The sequence below is a fragment of the Bipolaris sorokiniana genome, assembly GCF_000338995.1.
Source record: "Bipolaris sorokiniana ND90Pr unplaced genomic scaffold COCSAscaffold_16, whole genome shotgun sequence".
NCBI classification, from domain to species: domain Eukaryota; kingdom Fungi; phylum Ascomycota; class Dothideomycetes; order Pleosporales; family Pleosporaceae; genus Bipolaris; species Bipolaris sorokiniana.
In genome coordinates, this window is record NW_006911910.1 from 607,845 (window position 1) to 629,624 (window position 21,780).

At 52.0% G+C, this 21,780-nt stretch overlaps 7 protein-coding genes across 7 annotated transcripts; 5 read left to right on the plus strand and 2 right to left on the minus strand.

Annotated features, from left to right (window-relative positions):
- Positions 1-536: 536 nt before the first annotated feature.
- On the plus strand, positions 537-2,017 carry COCSADRAFT_40858 (uncharacterized protein). The gene has a single exon (XM_007706316.1). The coding sequence runs from the start codon at positions 916-918 to the stop codon at positions 1,648-1,650; it is 735 nt and encodes a 244-aa protein (XP_007704506.1). The 5' UTR covers positions 537-915; the 3' UTR covers positions 1,651-2,017.
- A 632-nt stretch (positions 2,018-2,649) lies between these two features.
- On the plus strand, positions 2,650-4,870 carry COCSADRAFT_164568 (uncharacterized protein; the record flags this gene model as incomplete). Its single annotated transcript, XM_007706494.1, has 5 exons — positions 2,650-3,347; positions 3,396-3,619; positions 3,668-4,042; positions 4,094-4,639; positions 4,740-4,870. The coding sequence occupies 5 exons, from the start codon at positions 2,650-2,652 to the stop codon at positions 4,868-4,870; spliced, it is 1,974 nt and encodes a 657-aa protein (XP_007704684.1).
- A 685-nt stretch (positions 4,871-5,555) lies between these two features.
- On the minus strand, positions 5,556-8,974 carry COCSADRAFT_101196 (uncharacterized protein; the record flags this gene model as incomplete). The annotated part of the gene is made up of 2 exons (XM_007706495.1): positions 5,556-7,296; positions 8,193-8,974. 2 exons carry the CDS (start codon positions 8,972-8,974, stop codon positions 5,556-5,558), a joined length of 2,523 nt encoding a protein of 840 aa, XP_007704685.1.
- A 3,101-nt stretch (positions 8,975-12,075) lies between these two features.
- On the plus strand, positions 12,076-14,085 carry COCSADRAFT_127131 (uncharacterized protein; the record flags this gene model as incomplete). Its single annotated transcript, XM_007706496.1, has 5 exons — positions 12,076-12,178; positions 12,541-12,911; positions 12,993-13,066; positions 13,286-13,512; positions 13,610-14,085. 5 exons carry the CDS (start codon positions 12,076-12,078, stop codon positions 13,933-13,935), a joined length of 1,101 nt encoding a protein of 366 aa, XP_007704686.1. The 3' UTR covers positions 13,936-14,085.
- A 1,337-nt stretch (positions 14,086-15,422) lies between these two features.
- Positions 15,423-16,305, plus strand: COCSADRAFT_175538 (carbohydrate esterase family 1 protein; the record flags this gene model as incomplete). The annotated part of the gene is made up of 2 exons (XM_007706497.1): positions 15,423-16,014; positions 16,067-16,305. 2 exons carry the CDS (start codon positions 15,423-15,425, stop codon positions 16,303-16,305), a joined length of 831 nt encoding a protein of 276 aa, XP_007704687.1.
- A 77-nt stretch (positions 16,306-16,382) lies between these two features.
- On the minus strand, positions 16,383-18,267 carry COCSADRAFT_175539 (uncharacterized protein; the record flags this gene model as incomplete). The annotated part of the gene is made up of 4 exons (XM_007706498.1): positions 16,383-17,107; positions 17,170-17,838; positions 17,909-18,050; positions 18,124-18,267. The coding sequence occupies 4 exons, from the start codon at positions 18,265-18,267 to the stop codon at positions 16,383-16,385; spliced, it is 1,680 nt and encodes a 559-aa protein (XP_007704688.1).
- A 530-nt stretch (positions 18,268-18,797) lies between these two features.
- On the plus strand, positions 18,798-21,759 carry COCSADRAFT_40864 (uncharacterized protein). Its single transcript, XM_007706317.1, has 5 exons — positions 18,798-19,194; positions 19,254-20,023; positions 20,074-20,907; positions 21,023-21,144; positions 21,197-21,759. Exons 1-5 carry the CDS (start codon positions 19,089-19,091, stop codon positions 21,420-21,422), a joined length of 2,058 nt encoding a protein of 685 aa, XP_007704507.1. The 5' UTR covers positions 18,798-19,088; the 3' UTR covers positions 21,423-21,759.
- Positions 21,760-21,780: the final 21 nt, after the last annotated feature.

The window sequence follows — 21,780 nt, forward strand, 5'->3', positions numbered from 1 at the left end:
GAACATCAAGACAGGGTGCACAGCGAAGGCGAAACGCGACGGGCAGCAAAGCGTGCAGTACAGTGTGCAATGCGGGACAGGGCAGAGCAGAGCAGAGCAGACGGAGGAGGCAGATGCAGATGCAGCAGCAGGGCAGACTAGGCCAAACAATTGCGAGATGCAAAAATGGCTATTGAGCGTGTGGGATGGAGCAAAGGTTGTGCTGGTGCCGCATATGCGAGGATGCGCGATGGCTCCCTACCGCCCGCCGCTCAGGAACTGGAACGCGCAATTTAGCTCGCCATGGCACAAGGCAAGGCCACATGGGCCAATGTCAGCAGGCAGGGCAGACTGCAGCATCAATGGCAGCATCAATGGCAGCATGAACAACAGCAGTAGTAACAGCAACAATAGCGGCAATGTGTTCGAGATGCATCTGGAGCGACAATGAGAGCGGCGCTGGGTATATCAACCTGTCGGATGCGGACTAGCGCCCTTGGTCGTCGGGGCCAAGGGGGCCGTGTCCTCACCTCTTGCTAGAGCGCCGACAGAGACAGAACGTTTTAGCGATTCCGCCCAATATGATCTGGCAAGCCGACCACCCCAGCTGGGCCGAAGCCCTTTCTTTGCCTGAGCGGCAACCCTCATCGCGCACCCTCCCTCTCCACCATCCTCCACTCCATCTCGTGCCACCCTCTTTGTACCAGCCCACCTCGTCTTCTTCACGACTCCCAGGCGCACGCTCAACCGCTGCACGCACGCACTTGCCCGCCTAGCCACCAGGACGCTCCTCTGCACCAGCACGCTGACACGCGGAGCCGCCCTCATCTCCACTCACCGCTGCAGCAGACTGCCACACCAATACCTACCAGCCTGCCTGCGTCTGCCCAACCCCATCTCGATTCATCATCACCGCCGCGTCGCCTGCACGCGAACATGACCACGAAATCTCCAAAGACTCTCGTCGTCACTCTCAAGTTGCCAGCAGACTCTCTAACCAGGTTCGCCCGCCCGCCCACGCCGGCGCCTAGCGACCTCGCAAAGCCTTCTCCATCAACACCCACGCCGCAAATCGTCGAGTCTGCGCCTGCTGACGACACGCCCGCCGACGACACTATCATCATGAACGACGCCAGCACCCCGTCGTCGCTTGCTCCTCCCACTGCCAAGAGGAAGGGGCCAAAGCCCGGCACCAAGCGGACTGCTGCTCAGATGGAGGCTGGCTCCAACGCCGGAACCCCAAAGCAACCCAAGGCCAAGCCTGGTCCAAAGAGGAAGAAGATGGGTGACATCATCAACGATCCAAACTCCAAGCCATCCTTTGCCGCAACCCCAGCCATTAACAAGGCAGGGCCAAAGGCAAACCTTGGAGCCATCAACGAGCGCCTTCGCGCCCTTGACAGGTCAGGCGCAAAGTGCCGTCGCTGGGAGAAGAAGGGCTTCCAGGTTCGCAGCTTCACCGGCGTTCTCTGGCAGGTCCCTACATATCAACCCGGTCGAGCCTCCGCCTTTGCCGACGACGTCAAGAGCGACAGCACCGGCACCAGCGACTCCAAGCTAAAGGACGAGAGCAGCGCAATCAGCGACAAGAGCGGGCTCAATGGCGACAGTGCATCAGTACAAACGCCCATGAACGGCATTGCCAGCTCGCCGGCGCCCATTGTCGCTTGAACATTCGTCATCTCTCTCCTTTGTCAACTATATGATGCACCCTGCCTGTACCGCAGCTGTGCATCTCTCTCGATTTCTGCTGCTTGTTTTTCCACGTATTCCCTTTGTATCTTCTGAACATGTTGGGCGTTCATGGATGGCATTGAATGCCTATCTAAAAGGCGTTTTTTTTCTATGGGGGTATATCTGGGTTGTGTAAAGCACGGGTGAAGCAAGGCGCATGAGCCGGGGATTCGAATTGCGACTACATTTGTACTGGATAGAAGCGCGCACACGAAGCAGTGAAAAAGGCATTGCTTTTGCCTATCATCACGGGGCATTGAAAGGCCCAAATATTATTGTCTATTATATACCCATTATCGACCAGCCCCTGATTGTGTTCCTTAGTCATTTGGTCACCATGCATCTAGTGCCCCCCTTCGTGCATATCCTAGAAACTGGATTGTTGGATCTTCATATAGTTAACAATCAACCCCTCTCCACTGATTACCGTATAGAGAGAGAAGAAGGAGAGAAAAATTGGTCAGCGGAAATGACTTGCCAGATACTGGCGAGCGTAACCGCAGTAATGGCGTTATCTGCCCGCGGACTGCGGGGATGGTCCCCGATAGCTCGGCTGCATCCTAAACCTCATGAACCATCCTTGACCGTCGACTTGAACTGTACCCTCGCGCAAGCACTCTTTGCCTCTAGCAACATACTCTTTGCATGGAACCATGAATGTATTTGTGACTATAGTTGCACAGGAGCCTGGGTGTCGCTGATTCTTACTCTGACCGTCTGGCGACTGCACTTGCCAGCACAGTACCTCCTCATCTACCCGGCGTCCTTCCTTACGCGTCCTGAGTGCCTTTTCTCGCTTCCAAGCTCTGTAGCGACTCCAACCACCTGTCCGACCATCCCGATTCGCGAACAGGGCGTGTCCTCCTCTTGCGACCGCTTCCATACGTCACCCCGAACACGTCCGCAGCCACAGCCCACGTCACCATCGCTCTCGCAATGATGAATGCTCGTAGGGAGAGTTGGGCCAGGATCGCCGCTGGGTCATCAGGGAGCAGCGGCAGCTCATTCCACCAACCTTCTCGATCCACGCCGTTCTCTCACCTTGGCGGCAACACCTTGGCCTCCAACCCGAACCGCCTCTCTCGCTCCATCGACGCCGACGGCCACATGTCTACAAGTCTTGGAAGGGGCGGCGGACCACTGCCCTCATATTCGAGCCAGTCTGGCCACTGGAACTCGATGGGAGCGCCAGCTCAAGAAGTACCTCCGTTCTTCGTGCCGTCGTACCTGCGGGGATCCAAGCATGCGGAGAAGCTGGAAGAGGTGCACAAGATGAAACTGGCGGCACAGCGCGAACACAAGTCAACCCATTCGTCCAACGCGGGGTCGCTATCGACGAGTTCGAGTAGTGTCAATCTCCACAAGATGGCACCTTCACACCGGGGTCTTACGCACGAGGTCATTGAGCATGCGCCTGTGCTTATAGACGAGTCTATAGCGCCCTGGCCAACAAAATGGAACGACGGCGACCGGTTCAGTCAGCTAGAACTTGAGGACGGTGGAAGAATGGCAAAGTTCGCAGGCACGCAGAAGACTCACGACGAAGCCGCGGCGGTCCGGGCAGATTTCCCTATGCCAAGGCAGTGCGGGATCTATTACTACGAAATCACAGTCATTTCCAAGGGCAAAGACGGGTATGTAGACCTGAAGCTTGATAACGCGCATACTAACACGCTCTATAGAAGGATGATTGGGGTAGGATTCTCAGGCGCCAAGGTCGCCTTGAGCAGGATACCAGGTTGGGAGCCGGACTCGTATGCTTACCATGGCGATGATGGACAAGTATTTAGCAATACTACCTCTGGAAAGAATTACGGGCCAAAGTTTGGCACATTGGATGTTATTGGATGTGGCATCAACTTTCGGACCAATACTGCCTTCTTCACCAAGAACGGGCATATGCTGGGTAAGTAAGGGAGCCTGGAATGATCAAATTCACTACTCACATCTTCAGGTGTTGCTTTTAAGGATCTGAAACCCAACATGCCGTACTACCCTACAGTAGGCATGAAGAAACCTGGCGAGACAGTTCGTGTAAACTTTGGCCAGGAACCTTTTGCTTTTGATATCGATAAGATGGTGCAAGACGAGAAAGCTGCTATACAAGCAGAGATTGCACGAACAAAAGTTGAATCAAGCGCCGCCGGGGGTGAGGATGCCCTGATACATCAGCTAGTCGGACAATATCTAGCTCATGACGGCTACGTTGAGACTGCTCGAGCGTTTTCAGCTGAGATCCTGGAAGAGGCAAAAGCACTTGCGAACGACGAAAATGCAGATCTTCCTTACCGGACAGCCGTTGAAGATTTGGATGCGCTAAATAGGCAAAGTGAGTTCAGCGCGATTCAGGATCTACTAACGGCATGCTGACATACCACAGAAATTCGTACAGCTATTCTTGAGGGCGATATTGACAAGGCGCTTAAGCATACGTATGCATATTATCCTCTTGTTCTCCGCGACAACGAGAACATTTACTTTAAGCTCCGCTGCCGAAAGTTTATCGAGATGATACGGCGGTGCGGCGAGCTCAATGCGCAATGCCATTCCACACCGACAGCACCCTCAAAACGCTCAACTACTGAGGAATATGATTTTGAAATGGAGCTTGACGAGCAGTTGGGCGTACACAATCCGCCACCCAGTTGGGACAACAAGAACCAGGACGATGAGCTTGAAGACAAGGACGAAGATGATATCGAGGATAAAGAAGCCAAGAGTGCGCGCGCGTTAGACGAGACGATTGCCTACGGTATGGAGCTCAAAGCTGAGTTTGCCAACGATCCAAGACGCGAAGTGAAGAGGGCGCTCGAAGACACATTTGCTCTGATCGCTTATCCTGATGCACGTGAGAGTATGCTAGCGCCGTTGTTGGATGTTGCTGGTCGTGCACCAGTAGCTGAAGAGCTCAACAGCGCGATACTAGGTATGTTCAAGTTTTCTTTGAATGTGATATACAGAGAGCTTAGGAACTCTCAACACCAAATACCCTTCGCCTACGCATATGACGTGCTAACGCGTTCCAGTCTCTCTAGGTAAATCCTCATCAGCCGCCTTGGAGCGCCTGGTTCAACAAGCCGAGGCTCTTGTTACGGAGCTAGCAGATGACGGTGGCCCTGGCTCCTTCATCAACGTACGGAAAGATTTCCTGCAATAGATCTGTACTAGCTCCTACTTTGTCAAGTCCATGGGTTTCGGCGGCACCAAGCGTATGGACGGAAACGGGGCATGTGGCTTGCATGAGGTGGAGTCCCCACCTACCTCCACTGTGCCGCACGAATCGAACCACGATACCAGTGCATCATGAAGAAAAACAAGGCATGCAGAAATCGCAACCCCCAACCAATAGTATCACGATGCTCGAGAGACTGATCCTAACATGCACGCTCGTCCCCGTCGAAGAGAAGTGGATTTTCTTTTTCATATCATCGCTATTGGCATTTGCATGGACTAGATGGGCTTTTGTGGCGTTTTGGGCGAGAATGAAGGCCCGGGCAAGGGTTAGGCAGAGGAAACAGGGAACATCACTACTCTTTGCTAAAGCTTCCGGGGAATATACTTGTGAAAGGGTTAGGGTGAGGTATCTTTGCTACAAATGTCACTCATAGGCTTTTACGATGATGACTTGCAAATGGAAGGCCTGGTCTTTCTGGTCTTTTTGTATTCATTGGGACGCGGAGATTCAACGTGTATTACTTACTACGCTTATCAACACACCAATGCCATATGATGATGGCGTCTTCCCCTCCTTTTGTTTCCTTATTTCAACCCGTGAGATTTTCTCCAAGCGATTCGACTTTGCTTGAGTTCTAATCGTGACATACAAACCCCCCCCTTTTTTTTTACAAAGGCCACCACCACCTCTTCTTCTTCTCCCCCACCTCACCCGCACCCTTCCCAGCAGCCCCCTTGTCCCCCTCCCCCAACCGATCAAAAAACACAACCATGATCGTCGTATCATCCACCGCATTCCGACTCAACGGCTCCGGCCCCGCCAGTATCCCCAGAAACAACGCTCGCCTCGTCCCACCCATGGCATTCCGCGCCAGACAAACCGCCGCATTCTCATCCTCAATCGCAAAATACTCAGGCGTAGCTTTCCACTCTACATCCTGTCCTTGCTCGGGGTCGCACATCACGCCAGGCTCTAGCGTTCCGCCTCCGGACTGTTGTGCTGCTCCGGTAGGCAGGAAAGGCGAAAAAGGGTTTTGAGCGGAGAGCGCAGACACAGAGGAGAAGTTTGGCGGGTTGACTTTCAAGTGCGGGTCAGAGAGAACTGAGCCTTTGCCGCGGGCGCGGGCCTCGAGGTAGCGCTGTACGCATTCGACTGCGTGGTCCGAAGAGATTCTGTCCCAGAGGCCGTCGGAGGCGAGGATGAGGAAGTCGGATTTTCCCTTTGTAGCATCCGTAGAAGGATATTTGTAGTCGTCTGGCTCGCATCGTACAATTTGCGTTTCGGTAATTTCCGGTTCAGCAGTCATATATGGTGGCGTCTTCGAGCCAGGCCGCGGAGCCGTGCCCCAGAACTTGTGTTGGCATGCTTTGACGAGGTCGTTGTCCCATTTCCAGCGGTGGTCGCCGAAAGCACGCGTCACTGCTATGCCCATGAGCCGTCCGGTTTTCGGGTCGATGATGGAGGGTTCGTCCGGGTGCTCGCGGGTTAGTCGTTCTACTTCTGCGGCGTTGAAGCCGGTTTGGTCCACGGAGAGGGGAATGGCAGTATACGAGGAGGTGGAGGGGTCCCAGCGGCCGAGGACGGCGCGCGAGTCGCCTGTGCAGGCTACGCGGAGGGTGCAGGTGGATGCGTCGAAGGCGGCTAGCAAAGCGCAGGAGCCTGAGAAGGCGGGGGTGAGGGCGGCGATGGCGGCTGCGTTTGCGGCGGGATACCAGTTTGCTGCTGTTTTGGCGCGGTCCATGATTGTTCTGTCAGTAGAGAGAAAGGCGTTTTTGATTGTGTTTTCAATTTCTGGGCTTGATGCTGTACGTGGCAGGGCACAGAGGGCAGACGACACCATGGGGATCAAAGACCACTGTAGATAGAAAGCTGTGTGGCGTCCTGCGTGTCCATCGAGTACAGTCCAGTAATTCCACGGCTTCTCTCCCGGTCCAGGACTCGTTCCCAGCGCGAAGAAATCCTCACACGGCTCGTTGCTTCGGAACCTGCAGCCGTGCGTGATAGGCATCTGGATGTCCTCCATGCCTTCGACGCCCTTGCGCGCATCGTCTTCGGTCATCATCCATCCGAAACATAGTTTTTCAAATTGATCAGACAGGAACTTTGCTACGGTGGGGTCTTTGAGCGGCGCGCTGGCATCCGGGATGTGGTAGTCGAGTGTGTGTTGAACCTCTGTGCGGTTGCGGTAGAAATGCAGCGGTGTTGTCAGTGAACTCGAGTCGTCGCCCGAGGAAAATGCCGCGTATACATCATCTGTCCAAGAGGGATCAACTATGTCGACAAGGTAGTATGCCAGGCCGCCGACGAGAACAAGAGCGATGACGGTCTTTGTGGGGAAACGTGATTGCAGGAGGGTGTTGGATGGATGTAGTATTTGCTGGCGATTTGTCTGGACATTTTGCAGTGTGCTCTGTGTCCTGAGATGTTCAAGTCGTTTGTGAAGTTGCCCTGTCTGTGAAAAGGCACGTGATGTTACACTGTGTCGAGCGCGTCTTAGATGCTCTATACGTGGCCGAATTATGCTACCTCCTGCTGTGAACGTGGATAACCGTCGAACCAATTGGGTTTGCGTCGCAGAGTTGAGGCAAGCCGTCCTCCCCCATTGTCTCGGTATCATGGTAGCTATTTTGATGATTAGCGACTTTGGCAGATTTGATGCTGGAAACTTCCTGTGGTAGAGATCAAAAAGTATGGTCTGTGCGTCCATGCCGATCGTCCACTCACGTGAAGCAGCCGGGTAGCGCCCGTAAGACGGTTTGAGCGACACAGTGCGTCAGCTAGAAATACGGGTCTAAATGGGCCCTGCAGAGGGACCCGGATATTTGAACACTGCCCCGTTCCCTCGAAATAGGCAAGATCTTCTGTGGGTAGAGGTCCATGTCCCAGCACACAGAAAGTGGTTTGAAAATTTCAAGAAGCATAATATAGTTGATTGATAGACTCTTTGTAAAGGATTGGGTATCGTCGTTACTGGGTTGTGTAACTCGCGATAAAAACAAAGTACTTGAAATTCCCTTCCCAAAATCAAACCCCAGACAAACACCTGCCAAAGACGCCAATGAAATTATTGACAACGATCAACAACAAGATTATCGAATCAGAAACAAAAGGCGGCCTGTCCTTGCGATACAAAAAGCATTAGAAATGTTCCTCCCTGTGTTCAGTCGGTCGTGTATCAGTCTCCTTCTATCATAACATGCCATACAATGTGTTGCCAATCTTTCCAATGTCCCAGTGTGTGTACCGACGGTAAGAATATCTGACGATGGACAAGCTGTATTTGACAATGGCCAGGACAGCTCACATCTCCGTCCAGTGCTTATCTTCAATGCGGTCCACCTCTTCGTAGTGCCTTTGCTTCTTCTCTTTCTTCTTCGTATCAGTGTTCTTTCGTCGGAGCATCAACTTCATCTTCGAAGCTAGCCTGCCAAAGGCCGCTGAGGTGGGGGTGCCGCCGTTTTGTTCATCTGGCCTCTCGTCTGCACTTAGTTCGATGTCTTCGCACTTTGGAGGGTAGTTTTGCTGAGATAGATCTGCTAATTTGAACTCGGTCGGCCGGCTGATGTGCCCCGCCTCTTTGGTGGGATGTGAGTACGGGGGCGTGTTTGAGGAAATCTCCTTGGTGTCGACGGCTGGTGCCTTTGAATGAGACACAACGGATGTGGGCTTGTGCTTCGGTTTGGGTGGTGCCTTGACTGGCAATGGTTTTAGCATGCGCCATACCGGCTCTCCAGGACTGGCAGGCTCGGAAGACGAAGACGTGGGCCGAACGAGAAGCACTGAAGAGTTGTTCCATTCAGTGCCGATCCTCGGTGAATAGGCTGGGGTCGATGGCTCTGAATCGATAAAGGTGCCAAAGGACTTGGCCGACATTGGTGGTGGAGACATTGGTCCTGACATGTCTGGTGTCATAGGAGTGTGAGCGAGGGTGGGAGGAGGGTAACTCTTTGCTGAAAAACGGTGTGGTCGTTCCGGTGACATGGTCCGCGGCGGCTTTGGCAGGCCATGTGTGGAGAGTGGTCTGTGAACGCTGTTGCCCAATGAGGCCGGGGAAATGTCAGGGGACGGCACGGAAAGCGTAGCCATGTCTATGGAAGGGTTATCGTGCCAAGTATGTGACAAGCTTTTCTGTGGACGTCGGCCTGGAAGGTGCGGAGGCGTAATGATGCCGTTTGATGAGACGCGCGACACGAAAAGAAAGTACGGCAATGGCGGCGGCGAAGGATGTGTAAAAGAAGGCAGCACCCGAGTGCATAAGCAAGCAGCAAAGGAATACTATTGCGGCACAGCCTTGGTTCCGGTCAAGTGGGTAAAGTCAAACAGGATAGGAGAAGAGAGACTGCGCCGCACAACGAAACATGACGATAACAGAGGACTGGGAAGTGGTACCACCTGAGGTCTGCAGGCTACACTTTTGCTATATGAATGCACTACACTCGCGTCATCGGCGGCGTGACAGTGCGTACTACACCCATTAGAGCTGTCGAGCATGTCAGAATAATCATGCTATCCTAGTGGCGATGTTGAGCTACGCCGTGCGCTTGAACGCGATTCAAAGTTTCGAGAGCCGCCTGTAATAGCCCCGCCGTTGGTACATGGTGTGGGAAGCTTCTGGAGGATGAAGGACGTTGGGTGTATGGCTCAGTTGGGAATAGATGGGCAGCCCAACACACAGAGGCGCTAATGTCGGCTTTCGATTGGATAGCAGCGCCCCAGTTGCATCGACCTCGCCGCAATTTTCATATGGACAGCGCCTGCGGAATTTGCACGGCCGTCAATGGGGAACCGGGGGGTGGGCCAACAATCCTGCGGTCGTTTGAACGGCTGAGATCTGCTGCCTTTGTCTGGGGTCAAAAGGCAGCGCCTCACAGCCCCATTCGCTGCAGTGCCTGGCGAATCAGCTCCCCAAGGCACCTCTTCAGCCCACGACCACGTCCCGCTCGCCACTGCGGCTGTCCGTTCTGTCATGTATCCAACAGCTATTGGCTTTGCACTCGAACCCTAAAGAAAAAAACGACCATGCTCAAACGTGGCTCGCCGTCATCCCGCGTACTCTGCTTCTCGTAGCCGAGACGCTCCGTTTGAAGCTAGGATCATGAGTTCGCTGATCAGGGCTGGCCCTGGTCGCGTGAGTGGTCACGAAGTCGAGCCAGGATACGAATACGTCTCTCATCGTGACCTAATACTATCAAAGGGCAGTGCCTAGAGTTGGGGTCTGCGCCGCAATATCGATGTTGTGGAAAAGTGGGTATGGTTGATCCTGCCCGCGGTTGGAGATGTTTGTGTCGTCTTGTGCAACGTCCATAAGCGCCGTGCGAGTTGATCTCTGCAACTACTGGCGCAGGCATCCAAATGTCATACTCATTGCAGGCACAGTAAGCGCACTGAGTATACTTTTTAATTAAGCCGAAAGGCATGCGTGAGGGGCACGTAAGCGATGCGTTGTTGCACCCTCGAGTAGCGGTTCGGGTGTTTAATAGGAACGCCGTCACTGCAGGCCCTGGCCAACAAGGCCCGGGAGCAAAGTAAGATGGAGATCGCCGAGACAAAGCCCTGAGCCACACGGTTGCGGGAGAAGCTTGGCCGACAGTGGGCGTTGCCCGCAGTGGAGCAGGCCAACTATGTGCTGGTCGCCAGGTCGGGAAGGGCTGGCTACCCAGCTATGCCTCATACATACATGAACAACGTCGAGCCCTCCCCATTCTCCACGGTCACCTGTAAGCATCACGCCACTTCCTCTTCAACGCTGTCTTGAAATGGACAAACACTCGGTATCATATGCCTGACGATTGCAAGATCGACATTCTCTTACACGTGCTTGTCGAATCCACTCACACAGGTAGTACGTATGCGTACCTAATCGGCCCGTTGTTCTACTGCAACAGTCCTTTCGCTAGGCATCACCCACCTCTTCCGAATGCCAATACGCTTGGATGTTTACTGTTAAGAAACCTGTTTTCTTGATGTAGCTGTCTTTTTACTTCCAGTAGACTTGCTCTTGAGAAGATGAGTGAGACATGTGTCGACACGTACACTCTGTGTAGACAATCAGTAGGTTGAATATACATAAGTAGTCGTTGAGTAGACTCTGCTGGATCTTCTGATACCTTCTTCTCAACCGGTGGGTCGCCAATGGGATCACAGTACACTACCTGTTGTCGCCCAGACCGGTTCAATATGATCACTCACATGGGAATTGACTGTTCGATGGCTTCGGTCTAGATTTGACATCCTCCAACTCCTACCACTGCCTCCTCGCCTATCATGTTGGCTACGTTTAGTGTCTTTTCTCCTCCCTGGTCTTGTGAATGTTATACACTCGATTGATTGGAACAAAAAAGACGCACTCATCAGCGATGTCAATATAGTTGATTATGGCATCAAGCACAACACTGGCATGTGCACACTAGTTCAACTGCCGCGAATATTTCGGCGGCTTTTTCGGTACCACTGTGATGAAGTCAGAGGATGCCACATCCAAGAAGCTAACTACATCGACTAGAGCTCCATGTACTAATTGTAATATTTGAAAATTGTCTAGTTTGACAGAACACTCAGGATCGGCAGAAGGGAAGTGGTGCTACATGTTCATCCTAGAGACAGTCCCTCATGTTGCGTGGCGCTGAGTTGTCTACCAAAACCTATGGACCACGATTTTTCGCGAGCTTGAATTGACTCAGGCGTCGCTAGTAACATCGATTTGTATGTTTCTACCACCTACTCGAGTATAACACAGCCAATTTGTACTTCATCGCCTTCATTGCTAACATATTACATTGGGGCAGATTAGATGTTGCGAGGGTTGTGTGAAAACAACTCAGTGAGATGTCGTACAGTGACCACACTCAGATTCTTGGAGCGATTTCTGCATGGCTGAAGCATTACCTCTTGGTTCAATGATATGAACGAAATGAGAGCACGGTATCTTTCTCCGTGTTTCCATAGCCGTCACATTGGCCCTTTTGAGCGATTTATCCCCGAGATAGCAGACCTCACCGCGAATATCTCACCTTCACTTTGAATGTCGGTGCACCACTTCACAACTTGTTTATTACCACATCCTTTGCTCCAAAATTCACATTGCCAGCACACACACACACACACACACAACAATTTTTTTGAAATTCAACCAACCATTACGTGACATTGCACAACAGGATACCAGCATATCGCTGTACATCTACACAATGGATTTCCCACATTTCCAACTCCAAGCAGGATTGGCGGCGACCATGTTCTCGCCAGACGTAGTACCAGCGCTTTGGGGCCAGTCTGACGACTCAAAACAAGGTATCAATAAAAAAAAACCCGCAGTCACCCTTCAGAGACATGATGTGAGAGAGTGTGTTGGCGATAGTAGCTCAGAACCTCGTCGACCGGTTCGCAAGAGTAGTGCGAGGTCACTTGCCAGTCTCTTTAGACGCAAGAGGCGCGATAATAGCGGCCTCTATAGCGGCAGCCAGCTATCCATCATTTGGAGCTCTGAGCATGAGGACAATGACGCCACCGGCATGGATGAGCGTCCTCGGTTGGATGAAGAGAGTCTTTGTCAGGAAGCAGAAACAGGCGAAAGCGAGGACACCGCCGACGATTTTGGTCAACAAAGTCAGTGGCTTCTACAATCTGAGTGATCTAAACTAAACCGGCCGTAGAAGAAGTCGAAACCCCCGAAGACCTCGGACAGCTTCAAGCACTGTCACCCAAACAGTTTGCTGTTTTCGCGGAGGAATCCGTCACTTCCAATGAGGACGAAATCGACAGATTCCATAATGAGCACTCGGTAACCGAAGAAACAAGTAAGAGAAACGACAACCTCTCAAACCGCGGCCATGTCTGGAAGCACCGAATATTCGAATCCCTGCACGTCAACTTCTCACACGACGACGTCCGCTGCATCGCCCAAGAGATCTACGACGAGACTGTCGCCGAGGTCAACCTCTCTCTCTTCAGCTACTGGATCAACGAAAGTAGCAAGAACTACCAAGAAGCCAGTCTGCACATCCGCGAGCTACGCCTCGACCACGTATCTATCGAGTGTTCCCCTGTCCCACCAATTTTTCACTAAGAAGCACTCAACGCTAACATATACATTGTTCGATAACAGGGCTATAACCTTGCGCGCATCGCGAACCCACACCTTCGCACACTGATGCAAGAAGTATTCACCCAACGCCCTGTGTATGCCAAACCCCCCACTCACCTCTGCTTACGCAAGAGCCCAGGAATCCACAACCTGCGTGACCCAGGTACAACCTGGTGTCACAATAGATTCCTGGGGACTCTCTGAACCTCTCGTACACCCACAATTTGCCTCTCTCTGTTTGCCCGAAACCCGGACTAAACAGAGCGTCGCAAACACTCTAGCAAATTGCCGAAACTAACGCATGTGGTGTACAGAGAAGCCCGCATCGCCCTGCAAGAACGAGCCTCGCACAGCAACCTGAGCATTACTACTACTAGCTCGATGCGCAGTGGTAGTAAAGGCGATTTCTCCGGCTTCCCGCGCATCGATGCGCTTCCGCCAATCCTGCGTGTCGAGCGGCAGCGCGCCATGAGTCAGGCGGCCCAGCACTCAACGTCACTGGCGTCGATGGCGTCGGAGCTGAGGGATTACCCACCAAACAGTACGTTTCCCTTTACTATCTCCTACCATGTGTTTGGTGGCCTTCTAGAACATATGGCTTTCTGGATAATATGTACTGATGAGAAATAAATATATAGCACCCGATCGTCCGTTGCCGCTTACGCTGCGCTCGCCGACTACCAGCTCAACGCTGAGTACGCAGCCGACGCTGCCGTTTGGGTTTCCATCTCCCGGGACGCCTGTCCGAATCAGCGACGATGGGTACTCGGGATTGACCTCGTACGCGGGGTCGCTTTGTGACGACGATGACGACGACGGTGTTGAAGGAGAAGAGGTAGACCAAGAGGCACTCTGGCACGACCGAGTCGCCGACGTTGTTGAGAGCATCATGGTGCTAGAAAAGCCGGACCAGATCAACCAGGTGATTGAAGAGTTGGAGGGGCTCAAGGCCTTGTACCTCTAGATCACCCTCGAGACAACCGTTCTAAGGCACCTCCGTGTGCGCTGGGAATCGCATACTAGGCGGTTGCATGTATGGACTCGCGAGTCAATGGGCACAGTATAACTGTTAGTAGCACACACAATCATGCACAATAATACCACCTTCTCACCCAATTTCCTCGGACTAACCCTACTTCTCCCCCTCCAAACTCTCTGTTCGATTCAGCGCTGTTTTCAGTCTGCTAAACCCAATTTAGGAGCAATCTGTGAACAGTATGTGCTCCATCTAGAAAACGGCGATGGAAACGGCGTCATGTGCGGAGAATATACGTCTAGCGGCCACAAGCCGGGCGCTAGAAAGTATTAGCGCATCTACACTGAGATAAAGCTCTATCTAATACAAATCAGTCCTACATTTTCCTTCCGTTTAGGCAAAAAACAGAGATCCGTTTTCCAGCTACATACGTCAACCTCTAGCCCTCCATCTCTAGCAAAAAAAAACCCCCCATTTTATCATTACTAGTTCAATATAGTAACCCAGCCTACCATATAACCCTCACACACCCATCATCATCACAAAAAACCAGCGCTCCATTCCCTAGCAACATCTCAATCTACACAGATACCCACTAGCCAAGCCCCCCTAACCCAAGAATAGCACCCTAATATCCGCAGAACTGCCACCGCTTAATACACTCCACACATCCCTTCCCTCTTCGTGTCTCTCTCTCTCTCTCTCTCCCCAAGTACCGAACAAACCCTTGAAAGCGGTGAAACAAACAAAACACCACCCCCGCTGCAACTTTCCTCGAACGTCAATAGAAAACACACGTTCATAAGCACTCTAACCTTATCTCCACATTTCAACACCCATGAAAAAAAAAACACCGACTTAATATATATATACATGCTATAAACTTGACTCCATAGTGCTTATTTCGACCCCTCACCACCTACCTCTGGGGGCGATGCCCCGTTTCAAGTATACCCACGTGCGTTTGCCGGCCAATGTAAATACTCGGTTGAACAATATGTGTTCTAAGTAGTAAGTAATGTGGATATGTTTTGGAGTTTGTGCGCACGGATTCCCACGAATGACGGGGCTGGATTCGGGCCGGCCGGGCTAACTTGTCTAATATTTCTCTTGTTTTGCGTGGACAAGTTTAATGGCCGGGGGGGGGGTGGAGAATTCAAGGCAAGTTTACTTACGATATGGGGTTAAAAACACGGGGTAAAGTAGATTGAGTGGACGGATATATGTATATAAAAGGCTTTGCGAAGCTTTTGCCTGTTGCTTGTCCGTTTCTTCTTCTTGTGTGACCTTAAACTCGCCAACGGGAAGTAACTAGTCTTGTTTATTGTGTATATATATATATATATATTTAAGAGAAGCTTAGTTCAAGATGAAGTTTCTTATTTCGCTCTTGGCTTGCGGTTCAGCGGCTTTCGCTGCGCAGCTAACTCAAGTCTCGAATTATGGGGGTTCGGCGAAGGCGAGACCGGGAATGTATGTATACAACTTACTTCTCCCATCTTATCACACCATCTCTTGTCTTACGGATTTTGCTAACATTGCAACATAGGTACGTCTACAAGCCCGACCAGGTCAAGACCGATGCGCTCGTTGTAGCCATCCACCCCTGCGGATCCACCGGCCAGAGCTACTTTGGCTGGGCACCCTGGAAAAAGGGCTCGGATTCCAAGGGCTACATCACCGTGTTCCCGAGCGCGACGGCGTCATGCTGGGATGTTTCGAGCAAGGCGTCGCTGTCGCGTGGTGGTGGCGGCGAGTCGAACGCTATTGCGGATATGATTGCGTATGCGACTAAGCAGTACAAAATCAACCCCAAGAAGGTTTATGTGGTTGGAGAGTCGTCTGGTGCAATGATGACGAATGTCTTGGCGGCGGCGTATCCCGATCTTATTGCTGCGACTTCAGTGTACTCTGGTGTCGCCGCTGGATGCTTTGTGTCGGCTTCTGGAGGGGTGGCGGCGTGGAACAGTGAATGCGCTCAAGGGCGCTCCATCAAGACTGCGCAGCAGTGGGGTGATATTGCGCGCGCAATGAATCCTGGCTACAGTGGCTCGCGTCCCCGTGTTCGTAAGTGGATTTGTGCTTTCCCGAGGTGTTACGGTTGCTGACTTGTGTGTAGAATTCTGGCATGGCTCTGTTGATGCCACCATCCTCCCGCCCAACTACAACGAGACGCTCAAGCAGTGGACCAACGTGTTTGGAGTCAGCACTACGCCTACAAGGTCGCGGGCCAACACGCCCCAGACCAACTATCGCACCGATGATTTCGGTTCCAACGTTCAGGGTATCTGGGCAGTTGGTGTCGGACATGGTGTCCCAGCTCACCAAGCTCAAACTGAAGCCTGGTTCGGATTGTAAAAGGACGCGTTTTCTTGTGATATGAGCAGCATACTTCATGTACATAAGTAGTCAAACACACAAGCCGTAAATATTGATCACCTCCCCGAGCTCTGACTCTCGCTTCTTCGATGGGTTTCTTTTGGTACTTTTAGTGTGTCTCGTCGTTTTGGTGCCCGGACGGGACTAGAATCCAGTCGCGGCGTTTCTGATACGGGTGGTGGTGAGCTGGGTCCGATATCTGATGTAGACCGAATGCTTGCTGCATATGTGCTGCTGGCTCTTTCCCGGATCAGATCAAAATTGCGACTAGTTCTCTCAAGATTTGGGTTACGCCAGACTTCTCCGGGTACCTCTGGGAACGATCGTGTCGCCTCGTTGGTGCTGTTTTGCTCCAAATCAAGCCTTTCATGTGCAGCATCGCCAAGATAGTTACCAGCAGAGGTCAGCCATCTACGGACTTTGTGTCTACCGGCTGTCGGGTGATCGTCTGGCTGAGTATCCCGACGGTCCTCGGGAAGGATTTCGCGTATATGATCGCCATTGTCCCCTGAATGCGTAATTGTTGGAATCAATGAAATATCATTGGGCGACTCTGAGCGTATATCCAGATCACTGACTTGGAGGTTCGAGTTGGAGTTAGAGTTCCTCTGTGGCGGTGGAGTCGGACATCGTTCGCTACCATGACTGTGATGTGACGAGTGTGAATGCCCGCATTCTGGCGTGTGCTTCTGTTCTGTAGTCTCTTTGTCGCTGGTTGACCACAGTAGATACAAGGATCCCAAAGCACCGAGGATTGTACCAGCTATAGGTGACCACTGCCCTGCATAGAATGTTAGACAAACAAGACTGTCAGCCTATTTAGCGCCATGTAGTGCCACTTACCAAAAGACCCCATGGGTTCGGTCATGTGCATCATCTGAGGGCTGAAGAAGTTTGCTTCGCCGATGCCGATAATGGTCAGTATAACGCCACCAAAGAGCGGAATCTCAATGACAGTCAGAAAGGATCGCACGAGGCCGTTGATGTTTCTTATCTCTCTGACTGTCATGTTTGTGCCTTCAATACGGGCATCGAGCTCTTCGCCATGGCGACGTCTCTTCCAATTAGTTTCCAGGACCTTGTCCCATGTGAAGATCAAGGACAGGATGGCTGGTATACAAAACCCTGCCGCCAAGAGCATGCCGGCATTAAAGGTCAGGATCCGTGGTACAGGAATAACATAAACGTCGGCTGCAGCTCCGCCTCGCAGCGGTGACTTTGGGCCTTGTGTTTCAGAGCAAGTTAAATTGCAATTGGGCTGCAGTTTCAAAAAGGCGGCGGTTCCTCGGGGTGAGTTGTCGTTGATGGGAATATTACAGTCGGTCGGCGTCACACGGTAGAACTCAACGCACAGGGCCAATAGGCCTATGAGGATCAAAATAGTCCACAAAAAGATTATGTTCCTTCCAGGCGTGTAAAAGTAGGTGCGCGACAGTCGCACCGTGAGCGGAGCGGCCAAGATGCCAATTGCGCACACTTGAAAGGCACCAAAGATGTCCAAATCGATTCCTCCTGGTCACGTCACATGTCAGAACAGGCGTCGCTGTGGCTCTTGGGGGTTCTTGGAAGTTGCAGCACTGACCATTCTGGTGCGCAGATGCGAGCACGATGCCTTGGAGCGCCGAGATGGCGGGGAGTATCAAAACGGCAGCCAAGCACGTGTTCCGTAACCATTCAGCTTTGCGAAATGTCACACATGCGGCAACGAGGACATAGTATAGGATCTGGATGCGGGTGTCAGTTGTTAGCTGGGCGGGAACGCATCTTGACAGGCAGGTGGGGGGGTGGGTTACTTACACGCGACCCGGTGCCGTAGTTGGAAGATATGGGCCAGGCACAGACGACTTCGAAGGCTGCGCTAGTTGGAGAAGATCGAGCAGAAGAGGCGATGGTTGCAGTGGTAGGGGTGGCAATGTCGGGGATTGTTGAGGACGCTGACATGTTCACACCGTATATTCACCCAAGGAGCAGATGAAGACCATCGTTATGTAGAAGAGCACAGCACAAAAAAGAGCCGCAATGGCATTACGAATTGGCCTGAGCAGGCAGACGCCGGGCCAGTGAGGCGGCGGTAGAAAATGCCAATGTTCTGGGGAAAACGCGTCATTTACCGGTGAGTGTTTATGGTTGCATAGGGCGAAGCGTGGCTGAGCAAACAGCATGACCTGCCTGGGCAGTCAATCACGAGTCTTTTGCCTCACACTCAGAACCCAACTCATGATGCGAGCCGCTCTGACGGTGCGCAGCCGGCCAACACGACGTCGTCAAGACTAGAAGAGATCAGTGCGCATCAAAGGAGACGGGCTCAGATAAGGAGAAGGGTTGCATCATTGGGTTCTCGCCACCCTGTTTGCATGACCAGCCTCCCGTCCTTAGCCCTGGCAGCCCAAGACCGACGGTGCAGGTAGGCGCAGCGGTGCATGAACCTCGTTCAGTACTCACGAAGTAGGCGCAGTATCTGACTGCTCTCTAGCTATAGTCCAGCTATATGCACACCCACTTCACCACCGTCGTACAAACTTCTTGGTAGCCCTTGGCTGCCATGCTTCAACTCACAAATCTTGGCCATCACCACTGATTTGCGTGGTCCCATCTTAGCCCAACGTACCGGCTCCCGACAAACGCTTCTCACCCGTCCATCGGGCCCACCAGAAAAGCTTGGTCGTACATACATATCTGCACACCACTACCCTTTCTTTCTTTTTTCCCTCAGCTAGAATTAACTCGCAGTGCGCACTTGGCTTTCTGGTAGCCGTCGCAACATGCTTGCCCCACGTGCGACGACGGAGCCAGAGAGGCCCAACCTTGACACCAACGAAATCAAACAATGGCGCTCCATAGTCACGCTCATTGTCTTTGTTCTGACAAGTAAGTCGACTATGCATGCTGACAGTTGCAGACACCCAGCTCACTCTAGACACTTGTAGACATTAACGTCTTGTTCCCTTTCCACATACCCATCTACATACCCCGGCCAATATGGACTCTATGCCTCGACACCGTTAGTGCAATGCGCATCATACCACCACCCCAACATCCAACCAGAGTGCACAATGGCCGACCTGGTAGCTATGTGCGATTCGACTTTCCCATGAATTTCATCACTGCTCCTCTGATAGCCGATCTCTTCCTGCTCGCCATCCTTGCCATTGGAGAAAAAGAAGTGCGTGGTGGTACCGTTGGTGACCAAGGCATTGTCCCCTATGATATTATGCTCTTCTTCCTCTCCCTCGCCTACATTGCTATTTCTGTCGATGCCTCTGGTTTGATCAGATGGCTGGCTTTCAAGGTTTTGCAGAAAGGAGGAAAAGTAGGCCACAGGCTGTTCTTTTATCTATACGCCTTCTTCTTCGGACTTACAGCTCTTATCGGCAATGATCCTATTATCTTGTCAGGCACTGCTTTCTTGTCTTACATGACTCGTGTGTCAAGCAACATTAAGCATCCAAGAGCATGGATCTTCACCCAGTTCTCCGTGGCCAATATCGCATCCGCAATCCTCGTCTCCTCCAATCCCACCAACCTTGTCCTTGCGGGAGCGTTCAAAATTACCTTTATCAAGTACACAGCAAATGTCATTGTTCCCGTCCTCGTGACAGGCATTGTTCTATATCCCTTTTTGCTGTACATCATCTTCCATGATGAATCTCTCATCCCTCCTGCGATCAAGATGGAGGATCTTCCAGAGGAGCTCAAGGTAAGAAATTTACATGATTGTCATGGCCATAGCTAATCTGAACCCGATAGAACAAGAAGCCAGTGAATCCAAACATTCCGTATGCCAAAGGTGGACTCGAGGACAGCGAGGTTGACCCTAACAGCGACGACGAGCAAGAAAAGAAACAATCTCTGGAAGAAGTCTTGAATCCATTCCTCGACAGAAAAGGCGCCATGTTCGGAGCGGTTCTCATGGCAGCCACTCTAGTAACAGTGCTTGCTCTCAATGCAGCATCCACAGGCACGCACGAGCGCCCTGTTTTCTGGGTTACTCTACCCGCTGCATTCGTCATGCTCTGCTTCGACCTCACAATGGGCTGGCTCAACCGAAAAGAGACAAGAAGAATCGCCCACGAAGGCCGGCAGAGAATGGAGACCGCACTCGCAGAAAGAGAAGAGGCAAGAATAATGTCTGTTGCACAAGTGGATCAGGATGCAATCACACCACACCCTGTTCAACGAGAAAGCCAAGTCCTAGACGAGAAAGCCCAATCAGTAGCAGACGACGCCAGCCACACCACAAGCGGAGAGCAACAAATAACACCCTCATCATCCGCCGAGCGCATGCCCCGATCAGAAGAAAAACTCGAGCCAACCAAAAAACCCGTGCCCACCACTCTCACCTCCCTCATCCACAACGCCTACATGTGGGCCCAAGAAACCTTCCCAACAACAATGACCGTATTCCACCATCTCCCCCTAGCCCTCGTCCCCTTTGCTTTCTGCATGTTCGTCCTTGTCCAAGCCCTCGTAACCAAAGGCTGGGTCCCTGTTTTCGCCTATGGCTGGGACCACTGGGTCGAGAAGACGGGGACCGTTGGAGCAATTGGCGGTATGGGGTTTGTTTCTGTTATTTTGTGTAATGTAAGTTTTCCCCCTTTCCCATCCACAGAAAAAAACATCAGTCGCGAAATCAATGAAAATAAGGATGGAAGGATGTTGACATGGCGAGATGGGAATAGAGCTAATGAAAAAATAGTTCGCAGGCACAAACATCGGTACCACTATCCTGATCTCGCGTGTCATCCAAGCGTGGGAGGAGATTCATCGACAGAATAACCGACCGATTTCTGATCGCACATTTTGGGGAACTATATACAGGCACTTACCTCCCCTTCCTTCCACACAACAAAAACGCTAACACTCATACTAGCATGGCCATCGGCGTAAACTACGGCGCCTTCAGTCTCGCCTTCAGCGCCTCCCTCGCCGGCATGCTCTGGCGTGACATCCTAGGCCGCAAACACATTCGCGTCGGCGGCCTGGAATTCGCTCGCGTCAATCTACCCATTATCGCCATTACCATGGTCGTCGGGCTTGTGGTGCTGATTGGCGAGATTTATATCATTAGGGATAACAAGCCTTATTCGCTTGGTTGAAATCGCGGCTTGAAGCGAAAGGTTCTATTGGAACTGAGGGTTGTCCAGCGATGTCCACGCATGCGGATCTGAAGTTTGAGGAAGGCGGGAAGACGAGAGAGGCTGGAGTCGCGGAAGAGACATACGCAACGTTTCCTGCTTCTATGTAGAGCAGCGAAGACGAAGACGAGTCGTGGTGTGGGGCACTGTGTGCGAGATGGCGACGAAAAAGTCGAAATGCGTCGAAGCAACGGCGTCGAAGAGGGTAAGAATGGGAATTGGGCATAATACGTGGTAATGATACTAGATAGACTGGGATAGGGGTATAGACAATTGAAATCGAAACTTTAAAGGGAAATGCTATCATTGTGAAATGAGC